This window comes from Pan troglodytes, chromosome 6 (genome assembly GCF_028858775.2).
Source record: "Pan troglodytes isolate AG18354 chromosome 6, NHGRI_mPanTro3-v2.0_pri, whole genome shotgun sequence".
Lineage (NCBI taxonomy): Eukaryota > Metazoa > Chordata > Mammalia > Primates > Hominidae > Pan > Pan troglodytes.
Genome location: NC_072404.2, coordinates 164,390,072 through 164,410,005, shown reverse-complemented (window position 1 = coordinate 164,410,005; position 19,934 = coordinate 164,390,072). Strand labels below are relative to the sequence as shown.

At 46.7% G+C, this 19,934-nt stretch overlaps 1 protein-coding gene across 10 annotated transcripts; it reads right to left on the bottom strand.

Annotated features, from left to right (window-relative positions):
* Window positions 1-1,006: 1,006 nt before the first annotated feature.
* ZNF212 (zinc finger protein 212) lies at window positions 1,007-18,292 on the bottom strand. Of its 10 annotated transcripts, none has more exons than XM_063815767.1 (6): window positions 18,080-18,267; window positions 14,903-14,993; window positions 7,341-7,730; window positions 7,082-7,208; window positions 4,235-4,324; window positions 1,007-3,471 (listed from the first exon to the last, which is right to left on the bottom strand). In XM_063815767.1, exons 3-6 carry the CDS (start codon window positions 7,590-7,592, stop codon window positions 2,615-2,617), a joined length of 1,326 nt encoding a protein of 441 aa, XP_063671837.1. In that variant the 5' UTR covers window positions 7,593-7,730; window positions 14,903-14,993; window positions 18,080-18,267; the 3' UTR covers window positions 1,007-2,614. The 10 variants fall into 10 exon arrangements, with proteins under 10 accessions (XP_063671837.1, XP_063671838.1, XP_063671839.1 ...); XM_063815768.1 differs by lacking the exon at window positions 14,903-14,993 and adding an exon at window positions 12,078-12,219 and having other exon boundaries at window positions 18,080-18,230; XM_063815769.1 differs by lacking the exon at window positions 18,080-18,267 and adding an exon at window positions 17,827-18,060.
* Between the last annotated feature and the right edge of the window lie 1,642 nt (window positions 18,293-19,934).

Here is a 19,934-nt window from a genome sequence, read left to right as displayed (position 1 = left end):
AATCCAGCTGTGACACTGAGTTCCTAACTGCAGAAGCACCACCACCCCACAGCCAAGTGTGTAGCTCGGAAGCAAGATGCTCTGGGTTTCCATCACCTCTGCCACCTTACTTCACTTCTCAGGCCTCCTCCCACATCTCATATGGAAAACTAGGTAAAATCATACTCACCACCCAAAACTATAAGGATTTGTTTTCATGGAAATAACTTGAATAGTGCCTAGCACACAGGTATTCAACAAGTGTCAGCAGGAGTCCAATTGCTTGATACAATTATTTCCCAGCCTCAAGGAAAACTTAACTTTATTGGAGAAGTAGGACCATATTTTGTGCTTCGCTTTTCCCCACAACGCAAGGCCCAAGGCTGCTCACATTAAAACGCTCAACAACTGGGAAGTAAGAGTAACTAAGGACAGGACAGAGGGGGTGTCTATAAGGCAAAGGCTTGAGGGTAAGAAAAAACTGCAGAAGAAACTTAGGAAAGAAACTGCAAAGGTTTTCCTGACGAAGCTACCTACCTACCTCACACAGCGCCAGCCCTACAAGGATTCCCTCCATGTTGTTTCTGTAACAAGATGATCCCGTACCTTATAGCAGGAGGCCTCAACCCCTGGACTGTGGATCAGTACTGGTCCATGGCCTGTTAGGAATCAGGCCACACAGCAGGTGAGCTCTGCCTCCTGTCAGATCAGCGGCGGCATTAGATTCTCATAGGATGAACCCTATTGTGAACTGTGCTTGCGAGGGATCTAGGTGGTGCGCTCCTTATGAGAATCTAACGCCTGATGATCTGAGGTGGAACAGTTTCATTCCAAAACCATCCCATCCCCCACCACTGTCTGTGGAAAACCTGTCTTCCATGAAACCAGTCCTGGTGCCAAAAAGGTTGGGGACCCCTGCCTTACAGCAACCCAAGTTTCCTTCTATTTATTTGTTCACTCTCCCCATGGAAAACTGTAATGTCTTTTAACATGTCTCCTTTGGTCCTAAGTGTTCTTACAAAATGTTGTGTGTACATGCATTTTTAATTTATATAAATGGTGTTACATTATAGATCTCAATTTCTTACCTTTTCCCCTCAGCATTGTGTTTAAGATGGATCCAGATGGCTACACATATATCTAAGCCAATGCTCATAACAGCTACCTGGCACTCCCTGGGGTACCCACATTTCACCTACTCTACCTCCCTCCCAATAGCCATCACCCAGACTGTCTCCAGCTCTCCACCATCATAAGTACAGTCCCCTAAAAATTTTCACCTATGCCACATCTTGTCTTCTGTCCTAGGTTTAAGTAAAAGTGCAGGTTAGGCTGTGCCATCAGTCCTTCCCTGTCATCACTCCAGGTCAGGTGCCTCTCCTCCACCTTGGCCCCAGAAGAGTGTTCTTGACAAACAGAGAAAAACATCCAGTATGAACTCTTTTTTTTTTTTTTCTTTTGCTAGTAGCAAGTTTTATTCTAAGCAACTGCAAATCATCCAAGGGGATGTTCACATATGACCCCAGAGCCCACTCCCATCCCCCCAGACAGCAGCGGGGCACACATTCAACACTCCTGAGACAAGCCATCTGTGTGCTTTTTCTGTACCCTCTCTGGAACAGGCAATCCCAGAATGCATTTGGAAACTGTAATCCGAACCACCTCAAGTAAGGATTGGTGTAATAGGAACAAACTCAAATAACCACTGGTACAAGCTGAACAACCTTAAGTAACAAAGTAGTTTTCTACTCTGGGAGGCTGCAGAACATAGCCAGGAGGAGGTGGGAAGAGGAGAGGGGTATGCCGAGACACCGCAAGTCCCAGACCACAGCCATACCATCAGCAACTTCACTGGAATCTTTCTTCTCAACAGGGGCTGCAGGGTCTACCCCTCCGACTCTTTTCCTCTTGGTCCTTTTGAGACAATTTGAGAGCACCAAGCACCGCACGAGGGAACCTAGCACCGTGTCCCCTGCTCTCCGGCCTAAGTAAGCATCAGTGGGCTAAAAGAGCCCCATTAACAACTCCCTCCTAGAGGGTAGGTCCAGTCCCCAAGTTAGGAACAACTTCTACAACTCTTAAAATGTAAAAAACAAGTGTTGGGCTGTATTTTTTAGAAAATCAACTAAAATCTAATTCCAAAAAAGGTTCTTCAGAGCAGGGCTAAGCAGTTCATTTAAATTATTTCTTCTACTTGTTATTAAACAAAGAGATTACAAAACAAGAAAAAAATGGAGGGTTATACTTCCCAGAACTCTTCCAGGCAGCTGCTCACCCCTATGGCCCGACTCAACCCTGTGGGAAGACATGAAATGCTGGGACGAGCCCTGGAACCAGCCACCAGTCCCTGTGGGGTCAGAACGCCAACCCCAGCCCGCAAGCATTGGCATGAATGAGAAAACCAGAGACCTGAAGGTGCCAAGAAACAGCAAACTTGGCAGCAGGATGAAGACCTGGCCTGGACTCTTCTTCCACAGGGTTTTCAGGACAGCCTTTGGGCTTGGCTTGGTACTGGGACAAGGGAAGGCAAATCACAAACTGCCCTCAGGAAGAACTCAGTCCCTGACTGCAGTGTCTCTTCGGGGGAACCAATGCCACCCCCCTCCATCCCCCAGACGGGCGAGGGGCTGCACCCTTAAAGCAGGCCATTGGGCCTTCCGGGCTCCAGGGCCAGCCCACCCCGCTCCCGCTGGTGGATCTTCTGGTGCTGCAGGAGGTGCTGCTTCTGGACAAAGCTCTTCTCACACTCGGTGCAGCTGTAGGGCCGCTCGCCCGTGTGGATGCGCTGGTGCCGCACCAAGTCAGATGGGTGACTGAAGCTCTTGCCACAGTAACCACAGATGAGGGAACTCCGGCTTTTCCTCCAGGGGATGTGGCCAGGCAGGGCAACCAGGCTGTTGGGTGAGAACCTCTCCTGGACATGCTGGCCGGCACTGGGCCCCTCCTGCAGGTGGCAACGCTGATGGGTCACCAGGCTCACCTTGCAGCTGAAGCTCCTCAGGCACACATCACACTGATGCAGCTTGGCCTTTTTGGTCTGTGGTTTCAGCCGTGGCCTGGGCCTAAGGCTCTCCTCTGGCTCCTCAGGTGTACAAGACCCCCACCCAGAGTGGCTGCGCAGATGTGTGGCCAGCTGCTGCTTATAGCGGAAGGTGATCTCACACTCAGAACATTCGTAGGGGCGGGAAGTGTCCTTTTTCAGCTTCAGGCCCTGCCCACATTCCTGGTCCAGCTGTACCTGCCTATGAGATTTCTGCTTCGGGCAGCCCACAGTTCTGCTGCTGCTAGGATCTCTACTACCAACAGGCTCCTCTAGAGTAGAGTCCCCAGGACCTGTTTCCAAGAGGACAGAACTGCCCTGACCACCCCAGAGTTTGGTCTGCTCTGGGCTCAGGAAAGCCTGCTCTTCAGCAATGCATGAGAACTCTCCAGGAAGATCCGCAGGGCCTTCCTGTGTATACTGTAGCTCCTGTTTGATCATGACCCCACCTGCTGCAAAGTGGAAGAAGACCAACAAAAAAGATCACATTCTAGTACCTTTGGTTTCTTCAGGACCAAACAAACATCTGTGAATTTCAGAAGCACCCCAGGAATAAGTGAATTAGGATAATGTGGAGGAGGATGACACTGGCTAGGTTCCAAGACTTGTATAAAACTATATTCATGTACAGTTTTTCCAATGTTGATTGGAAATATAAATGTATTACTCTTATAAAACAATACTGTAAATGATAGTTCTCCAAGCTTGTCTACAAATTTATATTTAATCCCTGTGAAAAACGACAGAATACACTGTAACAACTATACTCAATTAAGAGTGTTTAAATAACAAATTTGAATGATTAAACACAAACTAAACCTACAGCTTAAAAATTCATGTCCAGCTCTGTTCTTCCTCCATAACCTCCCAAATTACCTACTGACAAGTGCTTTTCCTACACTGCCTTCCCTCCTGAAGCTCTGACACACCTACGCTCAATCTCCAGCAGGTTTTGACTACCGCCTCGTATGGTACTCTATTCTGTAGGGCATGAAGAATAATGATTGATGTGGCCGTTAGTCTTTAAGACCCCACAGGGTGGTAGGAGTTGAGGCACATCTAACAGCTGAACTAACGACAATCATAAAGGAGTCCAGAACAAGCAGATGCCAGATGAGGTCACCAAGTCAGCACCTGGCACTTCAGCCGTGGGAAAGCTCACTCTAGGCTACAGAGGGCTATGGAAGGGGAACAGAATATTCCAGAGCCACTCACCTGGGTGGGCACCACCAGGACCTTCCTCTTCCAAGTCACCCAGCATCTCTGTACCCAACTCCGCTTCTCCCTCTGTCTGGCCAAGGACCTCTGGGTGGGAAACAGCACAGTGTGAGCCCAGGAGAGAGCGAAAGCTCACTGCACACTGATCAGCTGCCAATGACCAAGGTGACCAATGGCAGGGAGGAAATATAGATTCATAGGCTACTGTTCTTGTCAGTTTCCCCTAGCAGTTTGGGACACTTATAAAATTCTGGCCAATCATAACAACTGACTTGGCTAGCTGCTGCCTCCAGTGCTCCTCCATTAGAGGGCCTGTGGCTCAGGCAGGCAGGCTACAGAGCCACCACTGCCCTTGATGGCACCACCACCCACCTCTGCCTCTCCATGTGCGTGCAGCTTAAGTCTTGCCAATGCTTCCTTTCAGGGGATCTAATTTCATCCTTGCTAAGGCACTGCAAGGTAAGATGGGCACTGGGACAGACAAGGTCACAATGAGAGCATGTGACCCAACCAAGCTTACAAGGTCACTTTTCTGGCCCATTTTCTATTTCCTTTACCTCTTACTCTGCTCCAGGCACTCGACACTCCTCCATGTACCTAGGTTTTAAAAGACTTTGTCTACCAAACAAAACACATTTATTATGTAATAGGTAACATTTTGCATATAAAGACTTATATCTATTAAGCAGCACTCCTAATCAACAAGAAAAAATCACTGAGACCGCAATGACCAGCTATAATTCCGGCCAAACACCAAGAAAATGCTTTTGATCAGCCTGTGCTGCCTGCCTCTTCCAAGGTAACATAGGGTTATCAAATCATCTTTCTTTTTTTTTTTTTTTTTTTTTTTTAAGCAACAGAGATCTCACTATGTTGACCAGGCTGATTTCGAACTCCTAGCCTCAAGCTATCCTCCCACCTTGGCCTCCCAAAGTGTTGGGATTACAGATGTGAGCTACCACACCCATCTCAAATAGTCTTAAATATTAAAAACAGCATGAGAGGCCAGGTGCGGAGGCTCACGCCTGTAATCCCTGCACTTTGGGAGGCCGATGTGGGTGGATCACTTGAGCCCAGAAGTTCAAGACCAGCCTGGGCGACACAGTAAGACCCACGTCTCTACAAAAAATTTAAAAAATTTGCCAGGCGCAGCGGCATGTGCCTGTAATCCCAGCTACTCGGAAAACTGAGGTGGGAGAATCATTTGAGCCCAAGCTGTCAAGGCTGCAGTGAGCCGAGATCGTACCACTGCACTCCAGCCTAGGTGACAGAGTCTCAAAAAAAAATAAAAAAAAAAAAAAATAAAACAGGCCAGGCGCAGTGGCTCACACCTGTAATCCTAGCACTTTGGGGGGCTGAGATGGGCAGATCACGAAGTCAGGAGTTCAAGACCAGCCTGGCCAACATGGTGAAACCCCATTTCTACTAAAAATACAAAAATTAGCTGGGCGTGGTGGCGGTCACCTGTAATTTCAGCTACTCGAGAGGCTGAGGCAGGAGAATCGCTTGAACCCGTGAGGCAGAGGTTGCAGTGAGCCAAGATTGTGCCACTGCACTCCAGCCTGGGCAATAGAGCAAGACTCTGTCTCAAAGAAACAAAGAAAAAAAAAAGATACAATAAATTAGAAAACAACATGAGGAACCCTAGCCATACCACACTATAGGGTATATGACATTTTATTTATTAGAAAATACTATCAAGAACAGACTATGTGACCACAGGAAAAAAAAAAAACACAAAAGGCACAATGCTGTGAGCTTTCCAAAAGTCTCTGTAAACGGGAGGACCTAGAGGCTGGCATTTCTCTGCCCGTGCAGGCCTGTAAACGGGAGGACCTAGAGACTGGCATTTCTCCGCCCGTGCGGGTCTGTAAACGGGAGGACCTAGAGACTGGCATTTCTCCGCCCGTGCAGGCCTGTAAACGGGAGGACCTAGAGGCTGGCATTTCTCCGCCCGTGCAGGCCTGTAAACGGGAGGACCTAGAGGCTGGCATTTCTCTGCCCGTGCAGGCCTGTAAACGGGAGGACCTAGAGGCTGGCATTTCTCCGCCGGTGCAGGCCTCTAAACGGGAGGACCTAGAGGCTGGCATTTCTCCGCCCGTGCAGACCTGTAAACGGGAGGACCTAGAGGCTGGCATTTCTCCGCCCATGCAGGTCTGTAAACGGGAGGACCTAGAGGCTGGCATTTCTCCGCCCGTGCAGGTCTGTAAACGGGAGGACCTAGAGGCTGGCATTTCTCCGCCCGTGCAGGCCTTTAAACGGGAGGACCTAGAGGCTGGCATTTCTCCGCCCGTGCAGGTCTGTAAACGGGAGGACCTAGAGGCTGGCATTTCTCCGCCCGTGCAGGCCTGTAAACGGGAGGATCTAGAGGCTGGCATTTCTCCGCCCGTGCAGGCCTGTAAACGGGAGGACCTAGAGGCTGGCATTTCTCTGCCCGTGCAGGCCTGTAAACGGGAGGACCTAGAGGCTGGCATTTCTCCGCCCGTGCAGGCCTGTAAACGGGAGGACCTAGAGGCTGGCATTTCTCCGCCCGTGCAGGCCTGTAAACGGGAGGACCTAGAGGCTGGCATTTCTCCGCCCGTGCAGGTCTGTAAACGGGAGGACCTAGAGGCTGGCATTTCTCCGCCCGTGCGGGTCTGTAAACGGGAGGACCTAGAGGCTGGCATTTCTCCGCCCGTGCAGGTCTGTAAACGGGAGGACCTAGAGGCTGGCATTTCTCCGCCCGTGCAGGCCGACAGAGGACCCACAGCCACAGGAGCCACAGGTGTGGTCTGAATTACAGGCTGCCAGCCAGGAATTGTAGTATGTCTGAGACAGAATTCTAGGGAGAAAACTGCTACTCACTCAGAGAGACCAGTGTCTCATAGTTACTCTCCATCACGTTTCTGTAGAGCTCCTTCTGCCAATCCTCCAGATTCTCCCATTCCTGCTCGGTGAAACAGACGCCATCATTCTCCAGTGACCTGGACACCTGGAATCACCAATGGCACACCGTGAGTGCTTCTACTCACAGCTATGACAGAAAAGCCAGCAACTGAGGTGCTTACATATTAAAGGGCTGGCTCCCCCTTCTCTTCTAACTTTTAATCCTCAATGAGACTACCTTGGGGGCCTCCCCCTTGCTGCCCGGGGGCAGCCGCAGGATCCAGAAGTTCCTGTTGCGCAGCAGGTTCTCCACGTTCTCCAGCCGCCTCTGCAGCAGCCCGTACTCCTGCAGCAGGGTCCCCAGCACGGCCCACTTGCCCTCCAGCTGGTTCCCGAACTCCACGGCCATCTTCTCACAGTCGGCCAGCTTCTTCTCGGCTGTCCCCGTGCGTCCCTCCAGGCTCTGTAGCCGGGCAGCCTGGGACTCCATCTTCTTCTCCACAGCCTGAATAGCGGCCACCACCGTCCAGAGTGAAATCTCGGTGGTCTGAAAATAGGAGCTTTTCTCTGTTGCTTGTGAAGGAAGTGTGGAAGAAGTTAAAGGTGTGGAGCGTCGTTTTCTCCTGTGCTGAAGGATCAAAGACACAGGGTCAATGTCACTTCCAAACATCAAGTAAAGAAAGCAATGTTCAAGTGTATCAGTGCTCAGAGTTATCTAGTTTCTTTTAATTAAAAAAAAAGCATGTCTTTTATTGATACTAAAAATTATACGTAGATATTGTATTAATAATGTTGGAAAATGCTGAAGAATAGAAAGAAAATATTACACAAAATCTTCTCACACACAATAAGCTGTTAGGGCTGGCCGTGGTGGCTCACAACTGTAATCCCAGCACTTTGGGAGGCCAAGGCAGCTGAATCACTTTAGCTCAGGAGTTTGACACCAGCCTGGCCAACAAGGCGAACCCTGTCTCTACAAAAAAGTTCAAAAAATTAGCCAGGCATGGTGATGCATGCCTGTAGTCCCAGGTACTTGGGGCACTGAGGTGGGAGGACGGCTTGAGCCCAGGAGGTTGAGGCTACAGTGAGCCAAGATCGTGCCAGTGCACTCCAGCCTGAGTAACAGAGTGAGACCCTGTCTCAAAAAAGAAAGAAAGAAAGAAAGAAGCTGTTTGAATTTTGGTGTATTTCTAAAGTTTTTTTTTCATCTTTTAGTTTATTTTTTTTCAACAAAAGTGAAATGATAGCGTGTATGTTCTGTTACCTATGCTTTACGCTTAGCATATTCTCTGAGACTCCTGTATCAGTGTTCATTTTTAAACCTATTTTTATTTAATGTTTTGGACTATATGATAAAAGATGTCACTTACATCTTATCTTCCTTCCACATCCCTGCCAGACTTCATAGTTGATCATGTCACCCCTGTTTGAAAACTTTCAATGGCTCCCCACAATAAAGACAAAATTCCTTAGCAGGACCTACAAGACCTAATTCATTCATCTTTGCACTCTAGCAGCTGGGATGGTGAATAAATCCTTAAAAAATATTTACTGAAATGATGTGACTAAGTCTACTGACATTTTCCTTATAATTTTCACTTTAATGAGCTTTCTCTGACAGTAGGAAAATCGCTGTCATAGAAGCTAAAATTACTGAAACCAACACTGGGCAAGTCTTCCCCAAGCTGTCCCCCTGCTGTCTCCCTGCACGTTCACTTCAGTCCTAACCCCCTCTGCAAACTTCACTTTATTTGAATAAAGCACACACTTTATTCAAGGCTGCTTCTCTAACCACAGTGAGGCCACCAAGACCGAGACACTTAGAGGAAATATCTCGGAAAGAACTGCTGGGGCCAAGGGTTGTGGTCCAGAGAACATGGGACAAAAGGAAACTGACTGGTGCAGAAATGAACATTTAAGTTTGGCCATGACCTACTCTAGTTACTCAAGTCAGTTAATTCATCATGGAACACATGAGACAAATGCTTAAATACATCCTCCTGCAAGAGATTAAAAGAAAAGTTCAATGTAAAAGACAAATACAAGCGAAACAAAACAAAATATTAAACTGGATATATGCATGCCATCATGTTTGTTTTGCTTCTACTTTAAGTCTGTGAGTCTCCTCTTTCTGTGGCCCAGCATTCTGTGCTCAGTAGCACTTTTTCTAGACAGGAACGTAGGTGAGAATCTGTGCAAAGGAATAAGCCCCCTCCTCTTCCACATAGTAAGAGGTTGAAAAGAATGATTAAGCTAGTTTCTTCTTGTCTTCTGTTTTGAATTATCTAGCATGATGGGAACAATTCAAATGTTCACGAACCAGTCAATGGATGAAAAAATTGTGATCCATCCAGTGTTATGGGTTGAATTGTGTCTCCTCAAAATAATACAGTAAAACCCTAATCCTCAGTACCTCAGGATGTGATCTTACTTGGAAATAAGGTACTTCCAAGGGTAATCAGGTTGAAATGAGGTCATTAGGATGGGCCTTAATCCAATGACTGATGTCCTTAAAACAGAGGACCTTTAGACGCAGACACACACACACACACGGGGAGAAGATGTCTACTATGGTTTGTCCTCACCAAAACCCATGTTGAAATTGTATTCCCAATGTGGCAGTGTCGGGAGGTGAAGTCTCGTGGGAGGTGTTTGGGTCATGAGGGCATATCCCTCATAAATAAATTAATGCGCTCCCACAGGGGTGAGCTGTCATTGGCAGGAATGGATTAGTTCCCACTACAGTGGGTTGTGAAACAGTCTGACTTCTTTGGTCTCTCTCTTGCCTCCTCTGTCACCATGTGATCTCTACACACACCTGCTGCCCTTCCATTTTCTGCCATGAGTTTAAGCAGCTTGAAGCCCTCACTAGACACAGCTGCCCAATCTTGAACTTTCCAGCCACCAGAATTGTGGGCCAACTAAACCTCTTTTCTTCGTGAATTACCTAGCCTCATGTATTCTGTTACACCAATACATAATGGGCCATGTCAAGATTAAGGCAGAGACTGGACTTATGCTGCCACAAACCAAGAAAACACATGGGACCACCAGAAGCTAGGAGAGAAACACAAAACTCATAAGGAACCAACCCTGCAAACATCTTGATTTCAGACTCCTAACCTCCAGAACTGTGAGACAGAATTTCTGTTATTTAAGCTTCCCAGTTTGTTACACCAGCCCTAGGAAACAGACACACTATATAAGACACTTCATTATATACTGTATTATATATTTAGCGTATTTTTCCTATATAGCTTAGTAGACTACTAAGCCTGCTACTTAGTAGTAGACTGCTACTTCGACTACTAAGTCTACTACTATGTAATAAAAAGGAACCAAAATCACTGACATGTTTAACAACATGCTAAGTGACAGGAATCAGACAAAGGTCAGGCATGGTGGCTCATACCTATAATCCCAACACTTTGGGAGGCTAAGGTGGATCACTTGAGCCCAGGAGTTCGAGATCAGCCTGGGCAACAAAGCAAGACCCCCACCTCCACAATTTTTTTAAAATGAGCCAGACGTGGTGGCATGTGCCTGTAGTCCCAGCTACTTGGGAGGCTGAGGATGGGAGGATCACTTGAGCCCTGGAGCTCAAGGTTGCAGTGAACCATGATCGCACTACTGCACTCCAGCCTGAGTGACAAAGTAAGACCACTTAAAAAAAAAAAAAAAAAAAAAAAAAAGAAGGGCCGGGCATGGTGGCTCACACCTAAAATCCCAACACTTTGGGAGGCCGAGGCGGGTGGATCACCTGAGGTTGGGAGTTCGAGACCAGCCTGACCAACATGGAGAAACCCCACCTCTACTAAAAATACAAAATGAGCCAGGCATGGTGGCGCATGCCTGTAATACCAGCTACTCGGGAGGCTGAGGCAGGAGAATCACTTAAACCTGGGAGGCAGAGGTTGTGGTGAACCGAGATCACACCATTGTACTCCAGCCTGGGCAACAAGAGCAAAACTCCAAAAAAAAAAAAAAAAAAAAAAAGAATTCAGACACAAAAGGCTACATTTGTGTTTCTTACATGTTTGGAAAAAAGCAAACTATAGGGACAGAAATCAGATAAGTGGTTGCCAAGGGCTAGGGATAGGAGAAAAATATTGATTATAGGCCAGGCACAGTGGCTCACACCTGTAATCCCAGCACTTTGGGAGGCCGAGGAGGGCGGATTGATCATGAGGTCAGGAGATCAAGACCATCCTGGCTAACATGGTGAAACCCCATCTCTACTAAAAATACAAAAACAAAATTAGCCAGGTGTGGTGGCAGGCGCCTGTAGTCCCAGCTACTTGGGAGGCTGAGGTAGGAGAATGGTGTGAACCCGGCAGGCGGAGCCTGCAGTGAGCTGAGATCACGCCACTGCACTCCAGCCTGGGCAACAGAATGAGACTCTGTCTCAAAAAAAAAAAAAAAAGACTGATTATAAAGGGATATGAGGGAACTTTCTTGGATGATGGAAATATTCTCTATCTTGGTAATATGCTGGCTACACATTTGTCAAAATTTGTTGAACTATCTGCCTAAAGAGTAAATTTTACTGTATGTAAATGGTATCTCAATAAACAGGTCTTAGAATGTCAAAGTAGGAGAAAATGCTAGCTGTAATAAAAGATAACATAAACAAAGTCTAAAAACAAGGAGAGAATATTTGTAAACAGAATATGAAGTGGAAAAAGATCAAGAACCCCAAAATAAAACTGCAGATTGTAAATCATTCATGGAAGCGGAAATGCAGGCAGTCAATAAACAAATGAAAACACAACCACCTTACAATCAGGAATCCAAATATAACTAAGTGAAAGCACTTTCACCCATCAGACTGACAAACATGAAAGAGACACAAAGAATAACATTCAGAGCTGACCATAATGTGGTAAACTGACTCTCATAACACTCCTGGAAGGAATGAAAAATACTACACACTCTTAGGGGAAGAAAAATTTCAAGTCATTAAAAACCCTTTTACCTAGCAATCCCACTTGGGGAATCTATGGCTGGGCACAGTGGCTCGCGTCTGTAATCCCAGCACTTCGGGAGGCTTGAGGCGGGAGGACAGCTTGAGCCCAGGAGTTCAAGAACAGCCAGGGCAAGATGGTGAAATCCCATCTCTACAAAAAGACAAGAAAATTAGCCAGGCATGATGACAGGTGCCTATAGTTCCAGCCACTCAGGAAGCTGCGGTGGGAGGATCACTTGAGCCCAGGGGATTGAGGCTGCAGGGAGCCATGATCACACCACTTCCCTCCAGTGACAGAGAGAGATTCTGTCTCAAATAAATAAAGACACGGTCTCACTCTGTCATCCAGGCTGGAGGGCAGTGGCACGATTATACGTGCTGGTATTACAGGCATGAGTCACCCCACCCAACAGAAAAGTGACACATTTAGGATGAATTTCAATTCATAAACATAGTATGCAAATCCTTTTTTTTTTTTTTTTTTGAGATGGAGTCTCTCGCTCTGTCGCCCAGGCTGCAGGCTGGAGTGCAGTGGCATGATCTCAGCTTACTGCAACCTCTGTCTCAGGTTCAAGTGATTCCCCTGCCTCAGCCTCCCAAGTAGCTGGGATTACAGGTGTGTGCCACCACTCCTGGTTAATTTTTCTGTATTTTTAGTAGGGACAGGGTTTCACCATGTTGCCCAGGCGGGTCTCAAACTCCTGACCTCAAATGATCCACCTGCCTCCGCCTCCCAAAGTGCTAGGATTATAGGCATGAGCCACCATGCCCAGCCTTTTGAGACTCCATTTTTAATATCTTTCAATGTTTTAACATTTTCCCTAGGTATCTATTCCAACCATCAACTCCTGTATGACAAATAATCCCCAAATTTAGTGGTTTAAGACATCATCATCTACTTTGCACGTGAATCTGCAGTTAAAGGAGGGTGGCACATGGATGGTTCGTCTCTGCTCCACTCTCTGTCAAGTGGGGCAAATCACAGGCAGCCAGGTGCTAGAATCCCTTGAGAAATCCCAAGCCACATGAAGAGGGTGCATGAAGTGTTCTGTTCAATGGCCTTACCTACAATCTCAGTCTACACACCAGCATCAACCAAAAGACATGGGAATGCACACATTTTCATTCCCAATAGCTTTTTATTTTTGCCTCCTCTCTTTTGTTTTCATTTTGTCTCTACACTTTGATATTATATACTGATAGATATATGGATTAAAAAAATCATTTCTGGCCAGGCGCAGTGGCTCACGCCCGTAATTCCAGCCCTTTGGGAGGCCAAGGTGGGTGGATCATGAGGTCAGGAGATCGCGACCATCCTGGCTAACATGGTGAAACCCCATCTCTACTAAAAATACAAAAGGATTAGCCGGGCGTGGTGACGGGCTCCTGTAGTCCCAGCCGCTGGGGAGGCTGAGGCAAGAGAATGGCATGAACCCGGGCGGCGGAGCTTGCAGTGAGCCGAGATCGCGCCACTGCACTCCAGCCTGGGCAACAGAGAGAGACTCTGTCTCAGAAAAAAAATAAAAATAATCATTTCTGTACCTGTGCTTCCAATATAATATCCACTAGTCACATGTGGCTGGTTAAATAAAATTAGCCGGGCACAGTGGCTCATGCCTGTAACCCCAACCCTTTGGGAGGCCAAGACAGCCGGATCACTTGAGGTCAGGAGTTCAAGACCAGCCTGACCAACATGATGAAACCCTGTCTCTACTAAAAATACAAAATTAGCCGGGTGTGGTGGCACATGACTGTAATCCCAGATACTCAGGAGGCTGAGGCAGAAGAATCACTTGAAACTGGGAGGCAGAGGTTGCAAGGTTGCAGTGAGCCAAGATTGCACCACTCTACTCCAGCCTGGGTGACAGAGTGAGAGTCCGTCTCAAAATAAATAAATAAAATTTAAAACTCAGTTCCTCAATCATACTAGCTAACATTTCAAGTGCTCAAAAGCCACATGTGCCTAGTGGCCACTGTATTAAACAGTGCAGAGCAGAACATTTCTATCATCTTGGAAAGTTCTACTGGATGCACTACACCCTTATAATTCTTTTCTATTTGATAAAATACTAAGGTTGTATTAAAATCTCCTATTATAACAGTGAATCTTTCTCGCAATTCTGTCAGTTTTGTTTTATATATTTTTAGCCTATGTAATTAGGTGCATACAGGTTTAGAAATTTTGTATCTAGCTGGTAAATTGAGTCTTTTACCATTACAAAAGTAGTAGTAGCCTTCTATCTCTAAAGACACTAAATATATTTGTCAACTTTCTTTTCATTAGTATTTGCTTGGCATATTTTTTCATGACCTTTTATATTCAACTGTTTCTATATCCTTATCTTTTAGTTGTATCTCTCTCTTTTTTTTTTTTTTTTTTTTTTTTGAGACAGAGTCTCACTCTGTCACCCAGGCCGGAGTGCAGTGGTGCAATCTTGGCTCACTGCAACCTTCGCCTCCCAGGTTCAAGTGATTTTCCTGCCTCAGCAACCTCCGCCTCCTGGGTTCACGCCAGTCTCCTGCCTCAGCCTCCTGAGAAGCTGGGACTACAGGCACCCACCACCACATCCGGCTAATTTTTTGTATTTTTAGTAGAGACGGGATTTCACTGTGTTAGCCAAGATGGTCTCAATTTCCTGACCTCATGATCCACCCACCTTTGCCTCCCAAAGTGCTGGGATTACAGGCGTGAGCCACCACGCCCAGCCGGTTGTAACTCTTTTAAACCATCTAGTTGGATTTTTCCCCCATCCTGACAATCTATGCCTTTTAACTTGAACATTTCATTCATTTACATTTATTGTAATTGTTCATTAGTTTTGATTTATTTTTACCTTTTTTGTGCTATTTATCCCATCTTTCTTCTCTATTTTCTTGTCTTCTTTTACATTAATTTTTTCTTATTCCATTATCCCCCTTTCTGATCTGTAAGTTATACAACCAATTTCGAGTTGTTTAGCAAGTATCCTAGAAATTATGGGAAACATACATAGAAGGCCCTTTAACAAAGCCCTTTAAACACTTTAGTTCTGATCATCTCTTCCTCATATTTACATCAATGCCATCATGTATTTTAATTGTTTTTAACACAACAAGAAATTGTTACGTTTTATTAAGTCACTATTTGTTTAGATTTAACCATTTCCATGCATCATCACATCTTCTCATATTTTCAGACTTTCTATTTGGGAAAATTTTCATTTTACCTGAGGTATATCTTTTAGAATTTCCTTTTCTAAGAGTGTATTGGTAGGAAACTGTCATTTTTAATTTGTCTAAAAATGTCTTCTTTACATCTTTGTTTCTGAAACATTTTTGCTGCATATAAAACTATGGGACCATAGTTACTTTCTTTCAACCTATTGACAATATCATTCTACTTTTGCCTAGCTTCCACGGTTGCTGTTGAGAAGCTGGCCCCCATTCATTTTGCTGTACTTCATTTCAAGGTAGTCTTTTTTTTTTTTTTTTTTTTTTTGGTTGCTTTTAAGAATTCCCTCTGCCTTAGGCCGGGTGCGGTGGCTCATGCGGTGGTAATCCCAGCACTTTGGGAGGCCGAGGCAGGTGGATCACCTGAGGTCAGGAGTTCAGAGACCAGACCAGCCAACACGGTGAAACCCCATCTCTACTAAAAATACAAAATTAGCCAGGCATGGTGACGCATGCCTGTAATCCCAGCTACTCCAGAGGCTGAGGCAGGAGAATCGCTTAGAACCTGGGAGGCAGAGGTTTCAGGGAGCCAAGATTGCTCCACTGCACTCCAGCCAGAGCAAGAGAGCGAGACTCTCTCAAAAAGAAAAAAAAAAAAAAAGAAAAGAAAAAGAAGAAAAGAAAGAAACGAAACTATGGCCAGGCACGGTGGCTGGCCATCTCAGTGCCAAGGTTTAACAACTTACTTTACAATCATCTGAAGGTCAGACCTTACTTTCAGTTCACCCTTACACAGAATGTTACCCTTTGAACTCTCTGCTTCATGGGATTGGGTTAGGGAGCTTCTTAGACTTTCCATCTTAGGCTCTGAGATGTGTGTTCCATTCTGCAGGTCCCTTGAATCATAAACACCAAAGATGAATGTTTGGCCAATGCCCTCAAAGTTGGCTTCAGAACTCTATCACTTTCGAGTCTCCTCTTTCGCTTAAGTTTTGGGGCTCCAAGTATTCTTTACTAAAATACATTTCAAATGCATTTATGTGCAGGGTTTTCCAGTATTTTCAGTTGTTTCATCAGGGCACCTACTTGATCTTACTGTTAAATGAGAGACACCTGAAATGTCTGAGAAGAGAAACAGGCTCAAGAACAATTTGAATAAGTTCTACAACGACAGATTCATGTTATTTAAGGCATAGTTTGGGATTGTGGTGGACTTTTTTTTTTTTTTTTTTGAGACGGAGTCTCGCTCTGTCACCCAGGCTGGAGTGCAATAGCACGATCTCAGCTCACTGCAACCTCCACCTCCCAGGTTCAAGCGATTATTCTGCCTCAGCCTCCCGAGTAGCTGGGTCTACAGGCACCCGCCACCACGCCCGGCTAATTTTTGTATTTTTAGTAGAGACCGGGTTTCACCACATTGGCCAGACTAGTCTTCAACTCCTGACCTCGTGATCCGCCCTCCTCGGCCTCCCAAAGTGCTGGGATTACAGGCATGAGCCACTGCGCCTGGCCTGTGGTAGACCTTTAAGGCTTCTTCCTAACAAGGTCTACTGACGACATGTAGGTAATTGTGGAGTGACCTGGCAGGAAGAACTGTGGCAGAATCCTCTCGCCGGACTCTAACACTAACTAGATCTTGTGGAAAAGCCAAGTCTTTGACTGGCTCAGCCTAGCTTATAGGAGTCAGATGAGGTTAATATTGTAAACATTTGTGTCTTGTCTTCCCAATTCAACTGTTAACTTCCTTGAAAGCAAATACTGTGTTCTCTAAGTCTCCCAATCTCTCCGTTCTTAGTTCTTAACGCACTTTCTACAAGAATCAAATATAGCGCACCCTGCTCATGGTCAAATTTTCCCCACAGAATTTCCTTAGCCCTCCATTCTCACAAAGATCTAACATGATTCTCGAAGTGTTTCTAGACCAAGGAACACTTCATTAAAAGTCAATTCAATTCCAGCTGCCCCTTCCGTTGCAAACCCTCTGGTGTTGTTAAATTAACCACTACTTTGAAACGGTATGGGAACAGTATGAGAATGTCGGAGCTGGAAGGAAACTTAAAGCCTTAGAGATCATCTAGCAACTACTCCAACACTCTCGATTTACAATTAAGAAAACGAAAGAGACCCAGAGAAGCGAACACAGTTGCCTAAAATCACCCAAATGGATAGCTGAAAGCTTCGTGACTCCACAAATAGGATTTTCCTCGCACCAAACTCCGTATCTTGACATTCCCAGAATGGGGATGGTCGGTGGGCTGGGAGGGGGGTGTTGGGTGGGGGGGTGAAGGAGAGAGTTTGGGCAGCTCTACAAACAAAATGCAGCAACTGCAATGTAGATAACATCCGTCCCCAAGGAGAAGCAGCCCAGGCTGACTTCAACCTGTGGCTGCAATCCCCAGACAGAAATCTGCAGCACTGGAGAAACCGACAACACATCGGACCGAAGAGGAGGTGGTCGCAGAGAGGCAAGTCCTGGGGTCTCCCGGGCAGCGGGAGAGCTCACTCGTAGCGACGGAGACCGTTTCCAATCTGGAAACACTCCAACCTGGGAACGGGCTCTTTTGGCACGAAAGAGAAAATGTGTGGGCAGGGTCACAAATCCACCAACCTAAAGCAAGCTTCAGAGAAGTTTCTGGGCAAGGGCGCACGGCGCCGAGGCTCCGACCCCGCTGCAGAAGGAACCGGAGGGAAAAAAGGGCAGAGCACTGGGGTCGCGAAGAGGAGGGTCCGCGTTCACCCGCGCCAACGGCAGCCCCGGGAAACCAAGACCCCGGCGGCGTCCAAACCGCGAAGCCCCGCCCCCGGCAGGGGACTCCGCCATCCCCAACGCGCCCTCGAGCCCGCGCGCCGGTGCCTCTTACCCGAGCAGGCGCCGACTCCGCCATGGCTCCAGTCGCCCCTCAACACCCAGACCCCGCCTCGGAGCCCCCGTGCTGCGTTCCTGTCCGCTCGGCGCCCCAGAGCCTGCTGGAAGCCGCCGCCGCCGCCGTGTTGATGCCAGGTGCATTCTGGGAGCAGCGACCTCCCCGGCACAAGACCGGCTCCAGCCGCTCTTCCTCGCTGTGCAGGCTTCCCATTGTGCCCCCGTGCGGCGGGAGGGAGAACGCTGCTTGGCACTCCCGGCCAGAGTGCGGGCACCAGGAGGGCTCAGTCACTCAAAAGTCAAGACCAGGTTCCGCGTTTCAGGCAAAGCCACGGGATCCTGCTGTCTTCCGTATGCCCAGCACTCTGCTAAATGCTTTGAGGGATTCAAAAATGTGTACAACTCAGACTTTTTGCTGAGGAAAGAACATGTAATGTTGTTGGGGAAAAGAAATATGGTTCCAAAAGGCAAGTGATTTTATTCCAAAAGTTCACCTGTTATTTGGCTTTTTAGAAACTGGGAACAGTTTCCATATCAACAATGTGGAGCGTGGGGTCAGGCCCAGGCCAGCCCTCTGTAGCCTGTTAATTATGGTAATCATGTGCCTTGGAAAGTCCAAGACAACCCTGATTTCAAATATTTCCAGTCCTCATGCTACATGTAAGACGATGTGTCCGGAATTTTTGTTGGAAAGTACGGCCACATGACCATTTAATCGCCATGTACTTAATCCCCAATACCAGCAACACTACGGCAACCGTAGCTGCCTAATTTATACCATTGTCTCTCTGGAGACAAGCAATGAACTTCCACTTCACAGGATAGGCGTGAAGTGTTTCCTCTGAGAACGAAACTTTTTTTTTTTTGAGATGGAGTTTCGCTCTTGTTGCCCAGGCTGGAGTGCAATGGCACAATCTCGGCTCACTGCAACCTCCACCTCCCGGGTTCAAGCGATTCTTCTGCTTCAGCCTCCCTAGTAGCTGGGATTACAGGCATGCGCCACCACGCCTGGCTAATTTTGTATTTTTAGTAGAGACGGGGTTTCTCCATGTTAGTCAGGCTGGTCTAAAACTCCCGACCTCAGGTGATCCGCCCACCTCAGCCTCCCAAAGCGCCGGGATTACAGGTGTGAGCCACCCCACCCGGCGGAGAACGAAACTTTTAAGATCATGACTGGCTCCTTCCTCACATGCAGGGCTCAGTTCAGATTCTACATCCTCAGAGAGATATCCCCAGTCCCCCCTTTCTACAGCCCCACACCATCCTCCATCTCAATACTCAATCTCGTTACCCTGCTGGAAATTTTTCATACTATTTATCACCATCTGAAGTAATCTCTTTTTTTCACTCATTTACATATTAATTATCTGTATCTCTTCCACTGAAATGTCTCTCTACTGTATCCTCCATTTGTTGTACACAGAAGTGTTCATATTTGTAAATGATTGAATGGTGAATCAGAGTGTAAGGATATGAAATGTCATCTCAAACAGAGGCATTATTTCCAGGGCAACTAGATCAACAGGCACGTCACTGAATCATTAATAAATCTAGAGAAAGAATGGGCCAGGCTGAAGAAACCGGTCAGTCAGGGAAATCCTGTCCAGAGGGTCTGACCTAATCTCTCAGACCAACAAACTCTTGGTGTCAGATACAGAAAAAAAAAATGTGTCATGGGTGAGGTGGCTCATGCCTGTAATCCTAGCACTTTGGGAGGGCAAGGCAGGAGGATCACTGGAGTTTGAGACCAACCTGAGCAAATAGGCAGACCCTGTCTCTACAAAATTAAAATTAAAATTAAAATGAGCCAGGAGTAGTGGTGCACACCTGTAGTCTCAGCTACTCAAGAGGTT

Excerpts from the sequence above, each read along its gene's own strand:
- ZNF212 (XM_009454466.5), bottom strand. The coding sequence starts at position 18,225 with ATGCACCTGGCATCAACACGGCGGCGGCGGCGGCTTCCAGCAGGCTCT. Across the intron at positions 7,726-18,079 it reads CGGAGTCGGCGCCTGCTCGG|GAGAAAACGACGCTCCACAC; the intron begins GTAAGAGGCACC and ends CCTTCAGCACAG. Across the intron at positions 4,325-7,081 it reads TGAGACACTGGTCTCTCTGA|AGGTCCTTGGCCAGACAGAG; the intron begins GTGAGTAGCAGT and ends TTTCCCACCCAG.